General features: G+C 37.4%; 1 protein-coding gene across 1 annotated transcript; it reads left to right on the top strand.

The window, feature by feature from the left end:
- The first annotated feature begins 3,303 nt into the window (after positions 1-3,303).
- On the top strand, positions 3,304-15,782 carry mstn.1.S (myostatin, gene 1 S homeolog). The gene is made up of 3 exons (XM_018239034.2): positions 3,304-4,551; positions 9,908-10,275; positions 14,342-15,782. The coding sequence occupies exons 1-3, from the start codon at positions 4,188-4,190 to the stop codon at positions 14,720-14,722; spliced, it is 1,113 nt and encodes a 370-aa protein (XP_018094523.1). The 5' UTR covers positions 3,304-4,187; the 3' UTR covers positions 14,723-15,782.
- Positions 15,783-22,792: the final 7,010 nt, after the last annotated feature.

Raw genomic sequence — 22,792 nt, 5'->3', positions numbered from 1 at the left:
ATCGGGGAAGCCCGTCGGGGGCCCCCATACACGGGCCAATAAGCTGCCGACACGGTCTGTCAGCAGCTTTTATCGGCCCGTGTATGGCCACCTTAACTCAGAGTTAAAGAGCTGAAAAACAGGAAGTTGTGTTTTGTTATGTTATGTTAGACATCCAGTCACTCCAGCCTTTATAGATTACATTTTTGCTTAACTAACTATATTAGAAAACCTTCTTATTTTGAACTGGCTATCTATTTACCCACTTTTTATTGTTACACTGAACTGTTCCTTTAAGATGCTAAAAAATGCCCTAACCTTTAAACAAAACAGGGATTGTTTGTCCATATATTGCAATATATTTAAGCTGGCCAACTACGTCAAAGTCATTCTTGGGCTGGCCAGTCCTATACTCAAATGATTCCAGTGGTGGCCAATAAAAGGGCAATCGCGTTTAGGAGTTTTAACCTTAAAATGAGCAAGTAACTTTCTGGTAAAACTTTGTACCCGTGTAAAATGTATAATGAAGCAATAGAATTCTTAATGAATCAGATGAAAATTAAGCGTAGGACTGGCCAGATATGGGATGACTTTGACGTAGTTGGCCATCTTAAATATATTGCAATATATGGACAAACAATCCCTGTTTTGTTTAAAGGGGAGGCCATTTTTTTGTAGTTTAAGGCACAGCATGTCTCAATGTCTAAAATATATTGATATTGGGTTCATGATTTGAGTGCAGAGGACCTCTTGTATTTTTCTGTTATATACAGTATTTAGTAATAAATGCACAAGAGCCATGAATATCCAGTAAATGATATCCTTATAAAATGCGCTTAGTGATGTCATCACTTATGATCCGTGCTTAGTGATGTCATTTATGTCACACGACTCACTGGAACTTGTGTATTATAATAAATAAAGATATTAGCTGTCGTCTGACAATATTAGAGTTCAATTACCATTATTATAAAAAAGCATTTGGCCTTTGGTGATGGAACATCTCTGTGACTTATAATATCCTTATATTTTACAATAGGGAGTTCTTTATTTGCTATATAATATAATAATAAATCACTTTGCACACAGCATGTTACTTTATGTCTTTCTTTATATAATAGTACAATCCAGCTATTAGTCTTTAGACAGACCAGCAGAGGGTGCAAGATCCCCATAATTGAAACATGTATGTACTAATGCTTTTTATTTTTTCAGTATATTCTAAAAATCAACTTCTCGTGAGAATGAAGAACAGTGATAAATTGCACCATTATTTGAATTAACAAACGTCCCCCTTGCTTAATGTAGCCAGTAACATACTGTATTATAATCTGTACTATCAACTGAAGAAAGTCAATCAATCATTTCTATGCCACTAAACACTACATAGATCAATAGGAAACTCGGAAATGTAAATCTAATACATTTTTTTTTTGTTGGCATCAGAGATTCTGTGTTTGCAGGCACTCAATATCTACAGTTTTCTATAGGTATAGTCATCTCTGGCACATGATTCAGATTGCTGCTAAATTGTTACATTTTTTAAAAATTTAGAGTTCTTGCCCTTGTAAGGCTGAATGTATTAACTTATAACAGTGATTAAGATGCAGAAGTATTTTGGGTTTGCGTAAATTACCTGGTCATGTAACATTACATTACTTAAATAGCAGTTTAAAATAAGGGTTCTTTGCTGTTTATTGCCAAAAATATTAGCAACAATTATGAAATAGTTATGTCTGTACTGAAGAGATCATTTTAACTATATCTGACATGTTCTTAAACTTTACAAAGAGCTCAAGACAGGGGTACAAATCTTAAACACAAATCTTGATAAGGTGACGGATTTATTGCATCTACAATATTTTATGCAAAATATTTAACTGTGATTATTATACTTTATCAACAATATTTACAATTATTATAGAAATGGGGAGTAAATAGCTGTTTCTACTGTATATTATTAATTGCTTCTAATATCATTTCTGACTGACATTCCCTTGCCTACAGCGCTTTGTACATGCAAAAGCCACATTGATCATTTCAAGTTACAAAAATGGATCAGTTATATGTACTGTATATGTATTATATGTACTGTATATGTATTATATGTACTGTATATGTATTATATGTACTGTATATGTATTATATGTACTCTATGTATTATATATACTGTATATAGTGAATAAAGTACCCCCTTTTGTAAAATATAGGGATATTATAAGTTACCGAGGAGTTTCATGACCATATAAAAACAGGAGGCCGAAGGCCGAGTGTTTTTATACAGGTCATGGAACTCCGAGGTAACTTCTAATATCCTCATATTTTACAACTGGGGGTACTTTATTTATTATAATACACAAATTTCAATGAGTCATGTGACAGAAATGACATCAGAACTCACCGTTTATAACTGATGACATCAGAACTCACCATTTATAAGGATATAATTTACAGGATATTCATGGCTTTTGTGTATTATATGTATTATATGTATATTATATATTATATGTATATTATATGTACTATAAGTATATTAGTGCATTTGTCAATCCATAAATAGTGATTGGAATACATTATTTGTGTGAGATAACAAACAAAAGCCTTTTAATGTTAAAGATTCTTCCATGTAACTTCCCCATAATGATTGTTACCATTAAGTTAGAAAAGATAGTACACAAATGAGTCACTGTGAATTAGTAGATGATGGAAATCCTTTTACTTTGCACCAAAATTAACACTGGAAAAACATAATGAGGCAGATTAACTAAAGGGCGAAGTTGCCGCCACTAGCAAAAATTCGCCAGAAATCTGTGGGGAGATCGCCAATTTACTAACAGGCATAGAGGACAATTCGCTAGAGAAAGAGTACATCACTAACGAAGTTTCGCGTCCTTTCGTCCGCCGAGTTTTCGTTCAGGCAAAAGAAAGTGCAAATTTTCGCCAGAGTTTCCTTCGCCACTGGCGAACTGATAAGATGAAGCTTCATCCTCCTCAATCTTATGTTAGTGACATCATATCCTGTATGCTGAAAAGTTATACAACAAAGAAAAAAACGCTTTTTCATATTTTAAAGTGGGATTGTGTTTAAAAGTTGTAACGGTTAAATAAATTTTTTTTAAACATTTGAGGGGCATGCCACATGTGTTTTAGGGTGGGCTCATGTCTAGGACATTAGAGGACCTCTTGTGTCTTTATTTTGCTACCTTGAACATTTTTAATAACAACTGGTCACATTAAGCATTTGCACCAATATCTTTAATAAATACATATATATGACCTATATGTACCTACCCTATTCAAATTGACCTAAGCGTAAGGGTATTAATGAAGTTTCGCTAGGCAGAAATGAACGTTAGCCAAAGTTCGCTATGAAATGCTTGCGCTGACGAATTTAAGCTAGAGAAACTTCTTCAGCATTCGGCTGCCCATACACAACTTCATTTTAGTGAATTAGCATAGTGGTAGCAAATTTGCTCCTGAATTTGCCCCAATGGCTTCTCGAGTGTACTACAAGTGATTGAAGCAGCTTACTTGGAGAAATGCTCACATCCCCATTTAATACAAATGGAATAGTGGCCCGAGCCGGTGCATTTTTCAGCAAAGAGGAACTGCAGCTCAAGATCTAAAGTTAACAATTTTATTTCCTGGGGATGAATAACACCTTACTTGTCCTTTAATCAAGTAAATTCTCAAAAAAAGTTAAATTAATTGCTTAAAAAAACAACAACATATACATTATAAAGTTGGTGACGGTCTTGAAATCTGTATCTGGTCATCAGCTAACCTTTTTAGTAAAAAAGTAGCTGGACAGACTGTATATTTATAAAATGATCATGTGGATATAATCTAATCAACAAAATATGTCTGATCACTTGCTTTTATTTTATTGCTTACAGAATACGATATGAATATATATTAATGTAAGTGTGCATAATGCTTGTGTTTCAAACGATAAGTTCCTGGATTGCAATTAATTGCCTTTATTGTGAGACTGGGGGTCTGTATATTCTGCCAGCTGGATGCATTGTCTATGCGACAGCCAATCACTGGCTCTGATGACACAAGAGAAACTCAAGTTGGGCTATAAAAGTTCACTTGGAAAAAGCATGATTTATCGTGGAACAGTCTTTTCTTCTTGACTTTTTATTTCTATAGCATAACTGTTGGTTTTACCAGCTGAAAGTGAATTAGAGGGACTATATGAGAACATGAATCGGTTACGTGCATGGGGTTGCATTTATCTGTGTTTGCTGGTAGCATTCAGTCCAGTGGATCTGACCAACAGCAATAAAGCAACAGACAAAGATACATTGTGCAGTGCCTGTACCTGGAGACAGAACAGCAAATCTTCGAGGCTGGAAGCTATCAAACTTCAGATCCTTAGCAAACTTCGGCTGGAGCAGGCACCTAATATTAGTAAGGATGCTATAAAATATCTTTTACCCAAAGCACCACCGTTAGAAGAATTAATCGACCGCTACGACCTCCAAAGCGATGACAGCAGTGAGGGATCTTTGGAAGAAGATGATTACCACGCCACCACTGAAACAATCATTACAATGCCTACAGAATGTGAGTAAAATGTGCCAGTAACTGTATCAAGCCGCTATCTAGTTTCTCATTCAGGGCACAAGTAGAAATGTGTTTTTTTTTCTCTTTCCTACTAGCACACAGTTGGCTATTGTGCAGAAGGGTGGGGAATACACTGACATTTTCCATTCATACTGAAGTCTTTTGATTACACTGAGCAAAATGTAAACTATATTTTTTTTTAATTTAAACTATAGTTTTTATTGAAAGTTTTGAAGCTGGTCGTTTTAAAGGAAAACCCAAAGCTGTTAGTGAAATGTTTAGACATTAGTGCTGGAGATTAGATATACTTTGTGTATATGATGAAGGCTAATTTTTGGTTGCAGTTGGTTCCGTTGGGGCAGAAAGTCCATGATTTTATTGCTTTTCAGTATGTATGCATGTAAACATACAGCTATTACACAGTCAGTATTATTTGCATTATTAATAGCAAGTATCAATATATTTTCTAGTGCTGTAGAAGAAGAGTAAGGAAATATACAAAAGTACATGCAAGAGCTCATATTTATTACGCGTATCATTATCCAGAAAGTTCTGGATTACAGAACAGCCATCTTCAATTGACTTCATTTAAATCAAATAATTCAAATCATTTTAAAATAGTTTTCCCTTTTCTCTGTAATAATAAAAGAGTACCTTGTACTTGCAGTGTCGGACCCCCTCTCCCAACAGTTTTTCCATCACTTAGCGATGTTTGCGCATGCGTGATGCGCCGTCTGGGCAAGTATGCTGAGCGGCACAGTAGGGGGCGGGCCCTGGACAGCAGTCCCGGTGGGCCCCGGGCCCCCCAGTCCGACCCTGTGTACTTGATCCAAACTATCCTTAGGGCAGAGACACACGCTGCTATTTGGGAGGTTAGTCACCCAGCAACAAATCGCTTCTTCTTCAGGCGACTAATTTCCCGAACTGCCTTCCCACCGGCTAGACTGCAAATCGCTTTGTTTTCCGAAGTCCACAAAGTTGCCTCACGAGGAAACTTCGGGCGACTTTGGAAAGCCGCATCGATCCAAGTGCCATCCCACCGTGTGTCTCTGCCCTTACTGGTGGTAAAGCAATCCTGTTAGAATTATTTCATGTTTAAATTATTTTCTTATTTAATTATTCTGATGCAAATTATGGAAAGATCCGGAAAGCATTCTGGATAACAGGTCCCATACCTATCCCATACCTGTCTAGTGAGATGGTTCATATATTTTTTCATTGCTATGCACATTTTGTATTATTATTAATGCTCCTTGTTTTATGTGTTGCTGCAAAAACTATAAGGTATAAAATAAGTAGAGGAAGCTTGATTTGACCAATTCCAAAGCACTATTCAGTAATTTAAAGGTAACACCTATGGATGAATGCCCTATATTCTCCAGCAAAAGAATATAGTTTAACAAAAAGGGGCAAAATAGTTTGAGAGAGGAGTGGAACTGTTAGACAGACTTTGCACCTGTAAAGTAGAAGTATAATGAAAATACAGCTACAAATCTGCTGGAAGGCTTAATATATGGAGCACCGCCATTTTTCAGCACACAGAAAGAGTAGGCTACAAACTCAGAAGAAATGTGGGCATTCGGTATACCAACAATATCCTGCGTAGTGTTGCAGGGTTGGCTCTGCCACTTCTCTGACTCGAATGAGAATGCACTTTCGCTATTCAGCTGAATTGGTTCTAGAACTTTTGCCAGACTATTTCCAATCTGACTGCACTTTTGAACATTGAATTGAAATAGTTGTTATAACTTTACAAATCAAATTGCTACAGTAAAGGTTAGCCCATCCACACTGCACATATCCATCGATATTTGCTCTCTTGAAAATGAATGTAATGTTATTTCACAAAGACAGTGAAAGTCTTATAGTTTCTTGGTACAATGAACACACTGCAGACATGAAGTACATGGCCAGTTGCCTTTCAACTGCACTACTGACAAAGAACACTTTTTGCAGTTTAAATGCTACATGAATACTTTATTGACGTAACTTATTAGAGACCTAGGCTATTTGAGACTTAAATACCAGAGGTTTTTTTTCTTACACCTATACAGGTGCCATATAGATTTCCAGAAACTCTGTGCAAGGACCTGGCTTAACTGAAGTCTACAGATGAGATTTCACTCTTCCTTGTCAGAGCAATCAGTGTGGCAGCTACCGCTCATATTCAAATATGCAGATAAGGAAGGGGCCCTGAGCTGAACTTATGCCACTCTGTTCTCATGAACCTTTATGAAAAATAAATATGTATATTGTTTATTATAATGTGAAAGGTACACAGCACTATATACATTTGCAGCAATACATGGGCACCATGGAATTTGTATAGAACTCAACACATTTAATTCTCAGCTTAGCTATGCATTTACAGGAAACCTAAAGACAATAACTATGTAGAGACAATAATTAGTTGACAACTACTCACATCTCTAAAGGACCCCCATGAGGCCTACAAATTGCCCTTGTTTCCTGACACTCAGGACCATTGCTATGAGTTGTAGCAATGGTTGTGGCACAATAAAACACCTTCAACTACCAGTCTTCTCAGTTGAGTATGACAAATAGATGTGCAAACATGAGTAAACTTTAAAGGGATCCTGTCATCGGAAAACGTGTTTTTTTCAAAACGCATCAGTTAATAGTGCTACTCCAGCAGAATTCTGCACTGAAATCCATTTCTCAAAAGAGCAAATTGATTTTTTTATATTTAATTTTGAAATCTGACATGGGGCTAGACATTTTGTCAATTTCCCAGCTGCCCCCAGTCAAATGTTTTTTCCCATGACAGTATCCCTTTAACAACTTACACAATTCTTTTGTCCCTTTTTACTTAAAAAGTGTACCTCAGTTTGTCAGTACCTCTTTTGATATTCCATTACATGTAAATATTTGGAACACTTTTTGGCAATACACTTGACAGAAGAATATCTGAAAGAAATCACCTCTAGATAGCAGATTTCTCTTACAAAATGAGTTGTTTTCAAAGTAGCTGCCTGCAAAGGTAGTGCTACACAAAGACTCTTTACACTGCCAGCCAAGGGACTCACATTAAAGGAAGGTGCAGGCAACCCTTAGTCTTGCCATTTCTTTTATTTGTTGATCCAATTTGCTGAATTGCATCAGTCAATCAAACGAATGGAGCATGTGCAGTAGTGATCTATGTCTGCACTTCCTCCACTGCTTATGATGTCATTATAACATGGGCAGGACCTTATACAGCCAGGCTATGGGCAATGGCTTGAGCAGAGAGGAGAGACATAATGACTTATGAATTTGGAGAAAAAGTGATAAACTGTGAGATAACTTTTTCTCATTGAATTGAAACTGGCCATTTGTTATTCATAATCATATATGGGCAGATTAGAGCATATCAATAAAATGAATGTGTAATATACCTGAGCATTGGTGTCCTGTCTGCACACTAATCAGACACGCAAGTTAGGAAGCATGTGGTGGAGGCCTATGGCCTAATTTCATTTGCTCATAAGTGAAGCAAACTGTTATAAGCCTTATATTATTCAGGCCACACTTATTCATGAAAAGGCATACCATATATACTCGAGTATAAGCCGACCCGAGTATAAGCCGAGGTACCTAATTTTACCTACGAAAACTTATTGACTCTAGTATAAGCCTAGACACAACTACAGCCCTGTCTCCCAGCAGTGCACATTCCGCCAAAGCGAACCCCCAGCGATCAACTGGACTTCTTTGCAAAGTTGATGGTGACAGAGAATTGCCAAACGGATTACTGTGTGCATTGTCCCACTGTCCCACTACCATGTGCAGAGGGTGCTGTGTGATATTGCCATCACTGTTAATCGTTCGTATAACCAACAGAGGGCGCTGTGTGATATTGCCATCACTGTTAATCTTTCGTATAACCAACAGAGGGCGCTGTGTGATATTGCCATCACTGTTATTCTTTCGAATAACCAACAGAGGGTGCTGTGTGATATTACAGTCACTGTTATTCTTTCATATAACCAACAGAGGGCGCACTGTTATTCTTTCATATAACCAACAGAGGGCGCTGTGTGATATTGCAGTCACTGTTATTCTTTAATATAACCAACAGAGGGCGCTCTGTTATTCTTTCATACAACCAACAAATGGCGCTGTGTGATATTGCAGTCACTGTTATTCTTTCATATAACCAACAGAGGGCGCACTGTTATTCTTTCATATAACCATCAGAGGGCATTGTGGGATATTGCAGTCTCTCCCCAAGTGTACTGCTGGTATAGGAATGATTAAAAGTGACTGCAATCTCAGCTACTCGGGTCGGGTACCGCTGACCCGAGTATAAGCCGAGGTAGACTTTTTCAGCACATTTTGGATGCTGAAAAACTCGGCTTATACTCGGGTATATACGGTACCATTTTTAAGTGTCAAATCTGCAGGACTTGCCATCCTAGTTAAAGCTACACCTGGAAAGTAGTTGCTTTACTAATTTTATCTTATAATTAAATAATCTAATAGAGCAAGAGGTGACCTTTTTGGAATGGATTTAAAGGCCACGTAAAACCTATATTTTCCTACCATGTATATAAATTGGGCATATTTCCCCCATCAAAACCCCTTGACACGGGTTACGCCCCGAAACGTTGCATCCGCATAAATGAGCAAGGGTTCTTCCTGCCAGAAATAACCCATGCTGTGCCAGTGATTCTTCTCCTCTTCATGCTGAACTCGAGGTCACCAGCGCCTCTTTCATTGAGCACCTGGGACTCATACAGATTAGGAAGGCCAGGGTGTGCGAGGGTAATCTCTTCTCTATTCCTTTTGTACTGCCAGAGCCATCACATTTTCCTAAAACAAATAGCAGCTTTCACCTGGTAGCCATTTTCCCTCAGAAACATCATCAGCGACATTTACATCTGCAAACAGCACATGTGAGCTGTAAAGTTTTTGCAGTCAAGAATTTAGGCTTACGCAGGCACAACTTACTTACTCACAAGTCCTGCTTGGATTGAGCACTTTAATGGGAGGAGGTTAGGAGAAAAAATAAAAGCAGACAGCTAGAACAAAGTTTCTATGGGAATCAGCCATCTCTTCATTGGTTGCTAGGCGGGAGAGCGTGCTTAGTAATCTGTGCTGAGAAGAACTGAGCATGTGCAATAGCCAACAGCTAGGGTAAATCCTGAGGGAGGGACCTGAGTGGGTTAGAGGAGGAAAAGGAATCCTAAGTGACTAAGTGGATGCTGTAGCCTTACTATAAACAGCAAGGGTGTAAGGTGTTTAAAGATTTGAAAGAGGCTGTTCATTGATTAAATATTCTTTACAAATACCTTATGATCATACTATTTAAAAGCCAAATATGTCTTCTAATGAATTCTTCTGATTTATTTTATAGCTGATTATGCAACAGGAGACAAGCCGAAATGTTGTTACTTTAAGTTCAGTTCTGTAGTGCAATATAATAAAATAGCAAAAGCTCAGCTTTGGATATACTTGAAGCCTGTCCAAAAACGTACTACAGCATTCGTACAGACCTTCAGACTACCAAAGTCTTTGAATGACGGAGCACGGTCCACTGGAATCAGGACTCTTAAACTTGAGATGAACCCAGGCTCTGGAACTTGGAAAAGCCTTGATGTGAAAACAGCACTACAAAACTGGCTAAAGCAACCTGCATCTACTCTAGGAATTGAAATTAAAGCTTGTGATGAAAATGGACGCGATCTACCAATTGCATTTCGTGGTTCAAATGAAGATGGACTGGTAAGGCACAATTATTTCAAGGTCAAATTTCAAAGTCATGTGAGTTTTTTAAAACTCTATTAAATTGAATATACTCGAAATTCAACTGGGGGGTTATTTCTAAGAAAAAAATCTAATATCTAAAACTCAGACAAATTTTACCAACTCGATTCTAACTAGATTAAACTCGAATTGAGTTTTTTCACGAAATAACGCGAATGTCAGGAAGGCTACTAGCATCTCCAAATTGGTCCTGGATGTCTCTCATTGACTTATACATGAACTCGGCAGGTTTTAGGTGGCGAATAGTCAAATTCGAGTTCTTAGGGTCAGAGTATGATAAATGTCGAAAATCAAATTAGAATTTTTTAAAAAACTCAATTCAAATTTTTGACAGCCTTTTTAAGTAATTTTATGATTAAATGTTTTAGGCTGTAGCAAGACAGTATGATACATCTCAGTAGAAGAGTATGATAAATCACGAAATTTCAAATTTGAATTAAAATTGAATCCATTGTGATGATTCACAATTCGAATTTGAGAGTTTTGACCATAAAATAAACAACTGACGTTTCGGCTAATCCTATAGCCTTTCTCACTTTGATATATATATATAAAGACATTGATTACTGGCACTCACCTCCACCATTAAGCAATTTTGCCGGGTGCTAACCAAATTCAATATAAAGTCCAGCAGTGAAAGGAAGCACTCACGGCATAAAGGTTTTTTTTTTCCTTTAGTCCTTTACTAAATCATATATATATATATATATATATATATCTATATATATATATATATCTATATATATATGATTGTGGGCAGTAGTGTCATGCCACCCCTCACCCCTCCATGGTCGATTGGCTGTTTGCTAACTAGTAGTGGGACAAGCATCAAGGTGTGGGAAAGCTGGTAGAACCATAGAGCAGATCCCTTGCCAGTTCAGACATGGGTCATCTGCTGTATGATAGTATTATAAGTTAAGTCTGAGGTATATGTAGAATGCAGTTAGATTGCACGGTGAGAAAAGTTTCAACTTATTTCAGGTTAACGCTCCACAGCAAAGTATTCCTCTACATAGTCTAGAAAGTTCTTGAGGGATAATAATAATAATTAACTTCACTTCAACTGTGATCAGGCAATAAACAGTGAGAACAACCTTTCCCTGAAAACATAAAGCCATCGTAGCCAATTATCGTTGTATGAGTCCAAAGATTGTATCCTAGATGATGCTCAGAGTTTTATATCACTATTGCACATAATGCCAGAAACAATTCCTATGAGACTATTGGCCTAGTTCTCAATGGAGTAGAGCTGAATCCCACTCTAATTACATTTATGGGCAGTGATGGGCGAATTTGTGCCGTTTCGCCGAAAAATTCGCCGGCGAATTTTTACCGCGAATTGTCGCGGGCGTTTCGCGAATTTATTCGCTGGGCGCGAATCGCGCAAATTCGCCGCGAATTTGCGCCTGGCGAATAAATTCGCCCATCACTATTTATGGGCATGTCATAACTGCCCACTGAATCCCCAAGCCTTGTGGTCTCTGAATACTGTGACATTTTCTACTAGTAGCTGGGTTTAGTTTCTGCTACCGTAAACCACTCAACTGTTGAATGAAGTCATTTAAGGCAGCCTCAAACTATTCAACACTGTCACGACTGTCATTCGTGTTTAGTGAAATGAATCACTGATGGCACTCAAAACCATTAAAATCACATCATTTGTAGAACAGCAACATCATAGTTTTAAGGCACTGACCATACCAAGAACATCTATATGGTGAAATGGTTATTGACAATGCCTCTTGTTTCTTTACTGCTAATTGCATTACTATTTTAATAAAGAAGCATCTTGGTGAAAACATTCAGCAGCTCCCACACTGTGGCCTAAAGTATTGGATTGGTGAGGGCAGTCTACTGTTCCTCAAGATAACATTTTTAGGTTTTTTTTTGATTTATCAAGGGTCGAATTTAAAAAATACTTCGAAATTCGACCATTGAATTCAAATACTTCGACTTCGAATATGGAAGTCGAAGGATTTTTTACCGAATTTGGCAATCGAACGAAAGAACGTACCATTAAATCGTTTGCATTGAACAATTTCAGCGATCGATCAAAGGATTTTCCTTCGACCTCTAAAGACTTAGAAAACTGCTCTAGAATGTCCCCATAGGCTAACATAGCACTTCGGCAGGTTTAATTTGGCGAAGTATTGAAGTCGAAGTTTTTTAAAGAGACAGTACTTCGATTATCGAATGGTTGAATATTCGAACGATTTTTACTTTGAATCGAAGTCGAAGTAAATTCCAAGTCGTAGTATCCTATTCGATGGTCAAAGTATCCAAAAAATTACTTTGGAATTCTAATTTTTCTACTTCCCTCGAATTCACTTCGACCCTTGAGAAATCTGCCCCTAAGGGTAGGACTACACAAGCGTTTTTGGCGCGATCTGACACGCTGCGCAAAAACACAGGCATCAAGTCGGATGCGACGGAAATAAGGTAAGATATACAAATGTCGGATGAAGTCGTAGCGTTGATCCGACGCGACATGACTGTTTAATGCAGACGCAGCGCACAGCAGCTGAACCGACAGTCGTGTTGTGTCAGATCCACGCTGCGTAACCATCCGACAATGCTATTGCTTACCTTATTTCCGTCGCATCCGATTTGACACCTGTTTTTTTGTGAAGAGCGTCGGATCGCGCCACAAATGCTGAGTAGTTCTACCCTAAATCAGAGTAAATGAAATGATTATATTTAATTTAACTTTATTTAATTTTGTCATAAACTAAAAGGGAGAAGTAGAACATTTGTTTCTCTGTGATATTGTTAAAGGAACAGTAACACCAAAAATGAAAGTGTTTTAAAGGAATGACAATATAATATACTGTTGCCCTGCACTGGTAAGTATGCAATGTATGCTTTAGAAACGCAACTATAGTTTATATAAACCAGCTGCTGTGTAGCCATTCAAGCACAGGATATACAGTGGATAACAGATAAATGCTGAAGAATCCCATTGTATTCTACAGAGCTGTTATCTGCTGTGTATCCTGTGCCTTTTCTCCTTTTTCAGCTTTGAATGGCTGCCCCCATGGCTACACAGCAGCTGGTTTATATAAACTATAGTAGAGTTTCTGAAGCAAACACACCCGTTTTGCCAGTGTAGTGCAGCACTACAGTATATTTCCATTACTTTAATACACTTTCTTTATTTTGTTGTTGCTGTTCTTTTAATATCTGTCAAGATTTACATCATGGAAATGTTGTCATGGTACATTGATGTCTTTGCATTGCTCTATTTAAGAAACAAGCAGATTCCTAGTAAAGGACATGCATGAAATCCCAGGGGATGCTGGTAGCTCCAAAACCCTATACAGGCATGGGATCCGTTCTCCGGAAACCCATTGGGCTTCCATGGTCTTGGGGGTGCTACAGTCTGTTTTTTGCACCAGATATTTAATGAAAGCACAGAATGCAACTTGCCCTACTTATGGGTAAAGTGAAGCTATGGGGCACATTTAGTAAGGGTCGAATTTCGAAGTGGTAAAACTTCGAAATTCGACCATCGAATTGTAGAAGTTCGATAGTCAAACGATTCGAACAATTTAATCGATCGATCTAACAATTTTCAAAAAAAAAACTTCAACTTCTAAAAACGTAGCCAAATACTGGCCAGAAGTTCTACGATGTCCCCATAGGCTAACATAGCAATTCAGCAGGTTTAAGGTGGCGAAGTGTCGAAGTCGAAGTTTTTTAAAAAGACAGTACTTCCATTTTCGAATGGTCAAATATTCAAAGTTTTTTCAATTCGAATCAAATTGTGGCCTATTCGATGGTTGAAGTACCCAAAAATGACTTCGAAATTCGAATTCACTTCAACTCTTTGTAAATGTGCCCCCTAATGTATGAGACTGTTTGTTAATGTTTTCTCAATAACAAATAATTTACTAAGGTTCATCACAGAAAATTATAAAATTTCATAGAAAATTACAAATGACACTATTACATCAAATGCATTTAATGTAACCAAATAAAAGGAACAAGCATTCTATAATGTTTTTTTTTTCTATTTTAACACCAGAACCCATTTATTGAGGTTAAAGTTATGGATACACCAAAGAGAACTAGAAGAGATTTTGGACTTGACTGTGATGAGCATTCGACAGAATCGAGGTGTTGCCGTTATCCATTGACAGTGGATTTTGAAGCTTTTGGATGGGATTGGATCATTGCTCCAAAACGATATAAAGCCAACTATTGCTCTGGAGAGTGCGGCATTGTCTTTTTGCAAAAGTACCCGCACACACATCTTGTTCAACAAGCAAACCCCAGAGGTTCTGCTGGCCCTTGCTGTACCCCAACCAAAATGTCCCCAATTAATATGTTGTATTTCAATGAAAATGAACAAATCATATATGGAAAAATTCCAGCTATGGTGGTAGATCGCTGCGGATGTTCGTGAGTTTTCTTTCTTAGACCATATTATAAAAAGAAGCCATTGGTTACTTCCATATATTCATGAACCATGGCACATTCAGTTCATTAAGCTAAGCACTGGCTCACAATGCAGGGTTAACAGTTACACCAAGAATCTCTGCTCATGCGCTTCAGGAAGAAGGCATTTTATGCTGTGATGCCACTAAAAACCTAAAGCTCAGTCCAATCAATATAGTTTAATATTATAAAAAAAGTTAAATATTGTTTGAATTTAATATTTTCATAAAAATAAACATTTACAGATCTTCTCTTGATTTTTATAGGCAACTTACATTTATGCTATTTTATTATAATAAAACAGTAAGTTAATAGATTCAACCGGGCACATTTCTTAAGGAATTTTCTTCTTATCTAGCAAGCCACCTCTTTAATGGACCTAACAAAGCATGTATGGTTCAATAATTCATCATCTATAGTACACGGTTTTACACTGATTAGTGCTTACGCCTTCCTTCCCGTGGTGGTTCCCCGGATGCTCCGTCTCTGGCACCCTGTAAGTATCCAATGTTTCATGTAGTATGGGAATCACTCACGACAGCAGAATAACTGCAAATATGCTATTTATTATGTCACCACACGACATGTTTCGGGCCTATTGGCCCTTTTTCAAGTGTGTACAAACTGATTTGAAATGAACATACTTATACACCATATGTGATGTTGTCCCGCCCACCAATTAGCAAACCCCCAGGTACTTAACCCATAGGTGCTTTATCAAGACATTCTTTAGAAAAAGTTTTTATCTAGTACATCCATGTGTCGCGATTCAGTGTCCATGTGTGAAACTTGTCCATCTCCATACATAAGACATCGTGTCTAAACACCATAAAAAAATAGTATCAAAAATAGATTTCTTACAATAAAATGTTAAAACAACAGTTATATACATAAGTTTTCTCAGTATAAACTAGGAACTGCTCTTTTATGAGCCTACCTATGAAACTTGAAAAAGCGTAGTCCGCCCACATATTATGTTTCGCATTTAATTCATTTTTTGGTTAGACTTTTTTTATCTTACCCTTAGTTGGCTTCTATAGAATGATTATTATGATAGTATTTTACCCTAGACTGGGTTATCTTCAATATCTGTGGAAGAAAATAGGTACATTATTATCCTAAAAATGGTGCGATACTCCAATGGTCGTTCATGCCTATTGGGGCCATTGTATTCATTTTTTTGATCCAATATGCCTCTTTTTGAGCCAGTATTTTTCTCATATCACCTCCCCTATTTGGCATTCTTACCTGTTCCAGAACCAACCATTTCAGTTGGCTAACGTTATGCCCTTCCATATGGAAGTGTCTGGAAACAGATGTGTCTGAGGCTGTTCCAATTTTAAAGTTTCTAATGTTGCCCCTATGTTCTTTGATTCGATCTTTGATTGCTCGTATGGTTTGACCGATATATGCTAATCCACAGGGGCATTTTAGACAGTACACCACAAATTTGGATTCACAAGTGGCATAGTGTCTCAGTTTGATCTGTATACCCTTGGTTGGGTGGCTTGTTGTGCTTCCTTTTACAATAGAGGCGCAGCATATACAGTTCAAACAGGGAAACGTGCCTTTCTTAGGTTTACCCATAAATCTATGCTCCCTTTTCACCTGGCTATCCGAGGGGCATAGGGTATCTTTAAGTGTACGCCCTCTTGTGTAGCAAAACATAGGCGGTGTATGGAAGAGATGCCCATACTTAGTATCCTGTTGGAGGATTGGCCAATATTTCTTTATAGTGTTTTCTATGGCTTTACTTTGTTTTCCGTATTTTGAAACAAAGGGTATCCTATTTTGGTTTTTTACTGTTTTATTTTGACATTTCAGTAGTTTTTGTCGATCCAGTTGCATTACCTCCTCAATAGTAGGTATTAGGTTACTTCTCCTATATCCCCTATTTAGGAATTTTTTGGTAAGCTTATCCAAAGAGCCTTGTAACGAGTCTGTATCTGAAGAGATACGTAGAGCTCTTAAATATTGACTTTTTGGAATAGCTTTCATAATATTAGGGTTATGAAAGCTATCCGATGTTAGCAATGTATTGCGATCCGTGGGTTTGGAAAACATGGAGGTTTTTATTAGTTTATTCTCTATCGAGATGTTCACATCTAGGAAGTGGATGGAAGTGGTGGAGCTCTCGCTAGTAAATTTTATAGTACTATGCTTCTGATTAGCCTGGTCTATCATTTCTTGGAATTCTCCTACTGTCCCACCCCACAGTACCAAGATATCATCCACAAAGCGCCAATAGTGGATGATACTTTTACTGTATTGCCCTTTCAGGAATATAGTGTCCTCTATGTGATTCACAAAGATGTTAGCAAATGAGGGAGCGACCGCTGCCCCCATTGAGGTCCCCTGGCGTTGCCAGAAGTACTCTCCTTCAAACCTGAAGTAGTTCTTCTGTAAGACCATTGTTAGACAGTCAATCAGGAAAAAAATCAAATGATGTGACAAACTTGTTTCTAATAACGCCTCCTCTATACATCTAATCCCTTCCTCTTGGGGTATTGAAGTATAGAGGCTCTGTATATCTATAGTACAAAGAAGGACGTCTGTTTGTGGTAAGTTAACGTCTTGTAATTTTAGTAACAAGTCCGTTGTGTCTTTGAGACAAGTGGGGATCTTGGATACAATTGGTTGGAGGAACGTATCTACAAATTTGGAGAGGGGTTCCAGTATAGAGCCAATGGCAGAAATTATAGGGCGTCCAGGAGGATCTATTAAAGATTTATGTATCTTTGGTAACAAGTAAAGCACCGGAGTGCGAGGGTGCTCCACCTGTAAAAAATCTTTCTCCTGCTTCGATATTACTCCATTGTCAAATGCCTCCTGTATTAATGCATCTACCTGTTTTTTTATTTCAAAGACAGGATCTTTATCTATTTTTTCATAGTGGCTACTATCCCCTAGTTGTCTATGTGCTTCCACTATGTATTTGCTCTTATCCATTACGACAATTGCCCCCCCTTTATCTGCTGGTTTTATTATGATTTGTTTATTATTTTGAAGGGCCTGTACTGCCTGTTTTTCTTTATACGTTAGATTATGTTTGCTTTTCCCCATCTGTTTTTTATGTGGCTGATCCCAGATCTTTAACACTTCATTCCTAATTACATTTTCAAATGTTACTATGCATGGTGCTTCCACCACTGGTACAAATGTGCTGGGTTTTTTTACAGTATGTATTCCTTTGTTTGGTTCTACATGTGGACTCTCTAAAAAATGCATTTTAAGTTTAAGAGTCCTGATGAATTTTAGAAATTCTATTTCCCAGTTCTCTACTTCATTTTCATAGTATGGCACAAAGCCCAGTCCCTTGTCCAGTACTGCGGTCTCGTTTGCCGTTAGTCTATATGAGGAAATATTTATACATAAATTCTTTACCTCCGCTTGTTCTGGGTCCTCTGCGGGTAGTCCTCCCTTGGAATTGGGGCTCGTGGATTCCTGTACTGGCGTCTTGTGTTTGGCGCTATCTCCTGCGAGCCCTGCTGCTGAAAAAGGTTCGGCGGGGGTATAAGTATGTTCATTTCAAATCAGTTTGTACACACTTGAAAAAGGGCCAATAGGCCCGAAACATGTCGTGTGGTGACATAATAAATAGCATATTTGCAGTTATTCTGCTGTCGTGAGTGATTCCCATACTACATGAAACAATAATTCATCATACCTCAAGCCATTCATACAAACTAATCTTCTAAAGTCTTAATACGTGAAATTTATAAAATCCAGTTTTAGGCACTGGGGGGTTACAGTGACAGAACACAGTGTACTAAATATGCATCCAACACCGTCTTTTCCCCTAAATATGTGGTAGGTTCAAAAATATCCACTGTTTTTAAAGGGATACTGTCACGGGCAGCAGTTAATGCTGCTCCAGGAGAATTCTGCACCGAAATCCGTTTCTCAAAAGAACTGATTTTTTATATTTAATTTTGAAATCTGACATGGGGCTAGATATATTGTCAGTTTTCCAGCTGCCCCCAGTCGTGTGACTTGCGCTCTGATAAACTTCAGTCACTTTTTACTGCTGTACTGCAAGTTGGAGTGATTTCACCCCCCTCCCTTCCCCCCCAGCAGCCAAACAACAGAACAATGGGAAGGTAATCAGATAGCAGCTCCCTAACACAAGATAACAGCTGCCTGGTAGATCTAAGAACAACATTCAATAGTAAAATCCAGGTCCCACTGCAACACATTCAGTTACATTGAGTAGGAGAAACAACAGCCTGCCAGAAAGCAGTTCCATCCTAAAGTGCTGGCTCTTTCTGAAAGCACATGACCAGGCAAAATGACCTGAGATGGAAGCCTACACACCAATATTACAGCTAAAAAAATATATACTTATTGATTCAGGAATAACATTTTATATGGTAGAATTTGCATTGTAAACAGTGTAATTTAGAAATAAAAATGACATCATAAAAATCATGACAGATTCCCTTTAAGGATGCATGAATTTAGCATAAGCTGGCATGAATACAAATGAATCATTTGTAAGTCATTTTGTACACAATGGTTTATAAAATCAATCCTTTTGGGCAATACTATTGGCATATGCAATGTAAAGTATCAATAATTAATAACCTAGTTATCAATCAGGCCAGGAGCATTTGACATAATTTGTGTTCTACGGTAACTTAAAGGGGACATTATGTTTTTTTAAAAATGATTTTCATGATATATGCAATGATAAATAATATGGAAATCAAGTGACAGTTTTGCCTTCACACAGGGAAAGATATGCAGCTCATGTCAGGTCCACATACCCTCAGGTTGCCCATTCACTTGATGGGGCTTGGTTTCAGGAACATAACTTTTGGTAAAAGAAATAGAATGGCTGGAGGAGATGCAATGTTTTCTAGGAAAGTACAACATTTAAAGCCATTCCTTCTATTTTAGTGTTGCATAATGTTCTCGACACTACCTGTAATTGTTTTTTTTTAAACTGCACAACTGAGGGAAAATGACTCAAGTATGTTTTATTTTTTATCTTTTATATTCTTTTATGTCCCTAATACAGCTTAAAGATAATAGAGTTTAAAGGAACAGTAACACCAAAAAATGCAAATTTTCTCAAGTAATGAAACTATAATGTACTGTTGTGCTGCACTGGTAAAACTAGTGTATTTGCTTCTGAAACATAACTATAGTTTATATAAACAAGCTGCTGTGTATCCATGGGGGCAGCCATTCAAAACTGAAAAAGGAGAAAAAGCAGAGGATACACAGCAGATTAGCTGTGTAGTATACAATTAGATTTTTCAGAAAGTATCTGTAATCTATTGTGTATCTTGCACTTGAATGGCTGCCCCCGTGACTACACATCAGCTTGTTTATATAACCAGTTTTACCAGGGCAGGGCACCAGTAAATTATATTGTCATTTTTTGGTGTTACTGTTCCTTTAAAAAAAAAAAAACAGCTTTTAATTTTTGTTTCCTCTTACAATAGCTTATTTCAACTTTTTTTAAAAAATAAATTGAACACATTTATTTGAGATTTCATAAAATACAAGTACAAGAAAGCACACATCATCAGGTTTTTTTTTCTCAGCACAATTTTTTTATTGATAAATAAATAACCCTCTTACTCTCCCAAAAGAGCAGGATGGAACAGTGTTAAATTCTTTCCTCCAGTTAATATGCAATAATTGAGCACTCTGTGTTTTTACTGACTACCACAGTCCATAAAAATGTTTTTTTTTTGGAAAGTTAAGTCTTTTAAGGTCACCTTTATGCGATCCGGGTTCTCACATATAAATCAACTTTGAGAGACTGTAAAATCACCCCAGTGGGGTCTATGGAATTCAAGAAATGTTACGCACAGTTTAAATCACATTGTAACCATTTTAAGCATGTGGTCAACAGAAAAGTGTGTTTCAGCCTTTAGCTATTATATGCATGTTTTATAAATATCTTTTTTGTGCCAACCTTACATTCAACAGAAAAACCTCTTTTCAAAATTCATCTTTTTTTGGCTTTATTGTTTATTTTATGCAAATAAAATGCAAAATAAACCTTCTTGCTGTTCTTGGAAATGTTTTTATTAATTTGCAAAAATTGTCAACAATTGTAAATAACGTTCAGCTCACATGGTTATGCTACAAAAAAGTGGAAAATACAGTTAATAAATAAATACACCATAGGACTTGTGTACAGATTTGTGATTCTAACATGGAAGATACGTATGTACACAGAATGGATTCAAGCACACTGTTTGTATTTAAAATGTTTTGTTTTGTAATTGAAAACATTATTGAATATATAATTGTTATTCTGTAATCAAGTGCATCTTCACATGTAATGGTTTTACAATTAAATTATCGTATATATATCTTACATTAGCACTGCATTTCCATTTGTTACGTTTGCTGGCTTCCTGTTTATACAAACAAAATGAAATGCTGGAATAAATAAAAGGATCCTCAATCCTAGGCTGTTCTAGGAAAATTTTATTGAGTGAATACATTTTTGTGAGTAGCTAGCCTTTGTTGATACAGTTCGGAAACTACCTTGGTTCAACAGCTGACCCAACCAGAATCGATGAAGCTCAGTATCATATACAGTTATGGGACCTGTTATCCAGAATGCTCAGCGCCTGGGGTTTTCCGGAGAAGGGGGTCTTTCTGTAATTTGGATCGCCATACTTTGAGACCACTAAAAAATCATTTAAGCATTCATTAAACTCAATAGGATTAGTTTGCCTCCGAAAAGGTTTAATCATATCTTAGCTGGGATCAGGAACAAGGTACTGTTTTAGTTTTAAAGCGAAAAACTTTTCAGTGAAAGTATGAGAGAAGACTCTAAAGATAGAAGTTATTTAATGATAGCAATTATTGTCCAGTAGGGATTCATTTTATTCTACTATTCAAATGCTGTCTTGCAGCATGCAATAAATTTCTGGTGACTGCAGTGCCAGTCCAAGCCAGACTGGTGCCCTAGGCAATCTGACTGGCCACTGCACCAACCAACAAATGGGTGTATCATGGTACCAGGGAGGAATGATGAGCGGATGATGAGGGGGTCGGGGGACAGTTATCAGGGGGCCTGGACCAGGGGTAGGTAGACAGAGGAAGCTTGTACCTAGTCTCCCGGGCCTGGGTGGATGTGGCTTTCCTTAGACAAAGACAAGAAATCCTCTGCACTTACCCATTTTAATATGATAAGGGCATTAAGTGATAAAATATAAGACAAAACAGGGTTTGTCCATAATCTGTATTGCAATATATACATGCTGGCCAACACCTTCAATGTCATCTCTGGTCTAGTTTTATGCTCACTTTCATTAGGAAGTTTTAATGGCAACTTGCTTTCCATGGATAAAACTCCCAATCCCCCTTTATATTGGACCCTAGGGACTGACTGAATTTGAAGTGTGGAAGCTACAAACATAGACATGGCCACTGCTCCTGTATAAACTATAGCAAAAAGGAAAATTAGCGTTCCTCACTAAACAATTTGATTATCAAGCAGGGGTGCGGTGATGGTGTGAACAAAATTCATACAAAATTCCTCTTCACTGAATCATATGAATATGTTTAGGACATTAAGACGTCTTTATCCCTTTTATGCACACTGTACATGTATACTGTACATACAGCTATATGAATACAATTCAAGGGTCCTCAATAGGTCCAAAAACATAATTTCAACTGTGACCCTTAGAGTAATATTGTTGTCCAACCTCCTTAAATATTCTCCAAACTTTTTGTCAAAATAAATTTGCATTGTGCCCCTTCATACAGTTACACCACTGACTGCCTAGTCTACAATGTTTTCTGGCCCACAGGGGTCCCTTATACCTGTCTTGCATAAACCCTATACTACAATGCAACATATGATCCAATGGAGTCAACATGGTTCAATCACTTAAAATGTCACCCTAACTGAACCTCTTCTCCTCTGGTATGAAGTGCCATAACAAAGTTATAGATATATAGAAACATTAGTAAAACAGTCATCCTGTTATAGTTCCAAGGGTACACAGGGCAGCCCAACGTAAGGTCTATTTCAATAGTTCCTTGTGCAATTTCTAAGTGT

This window comes from Xenopus laevis, chromosome 9_10S (genome assembly GCF_017654675.1).
Source record: "Xenopus laevis strain J_2021 chromosome 9_10S, Xenopus_laevis_v10.1, whole genome shotgun sequence".
NCBI classification, from domain to species: Eukaryota; Metazoa; Chordata; class Amphibia; order Anura; family Pipidae; genus Xenopus; species Xenopus laevis.
The sequence above is the reverse complement of the archived record's forward strand: the minus strand, read 5'-3'. Positions and strand labels throughout refer to the sequence as shown.

Excerpts from the sequence above, each read along its gene's own strand:
- mstn.1.S (XM_018239034.2), top strand. The coding sequence starts at position 4,188 with ATGAATCGGTTACGTGCATGGGGTTGCATTTATCTGTGTTTGCTGGTA. Across the intron at positions 4,552-9,907 it reads CATTACAATGCCTACAGAAT|CTGATTATGCAACAGGAGAC; the intron begins GTGAGTAAAATG and ends TTTATTTTATAG. Across the intron at positions 10,276-14,341 it reads GTTCAAATGAAGATGGACTG|AACCCATTTATTGAGGTTAA; the intron begins GTAAGGCACAAT and ends TTTTAACACCAG.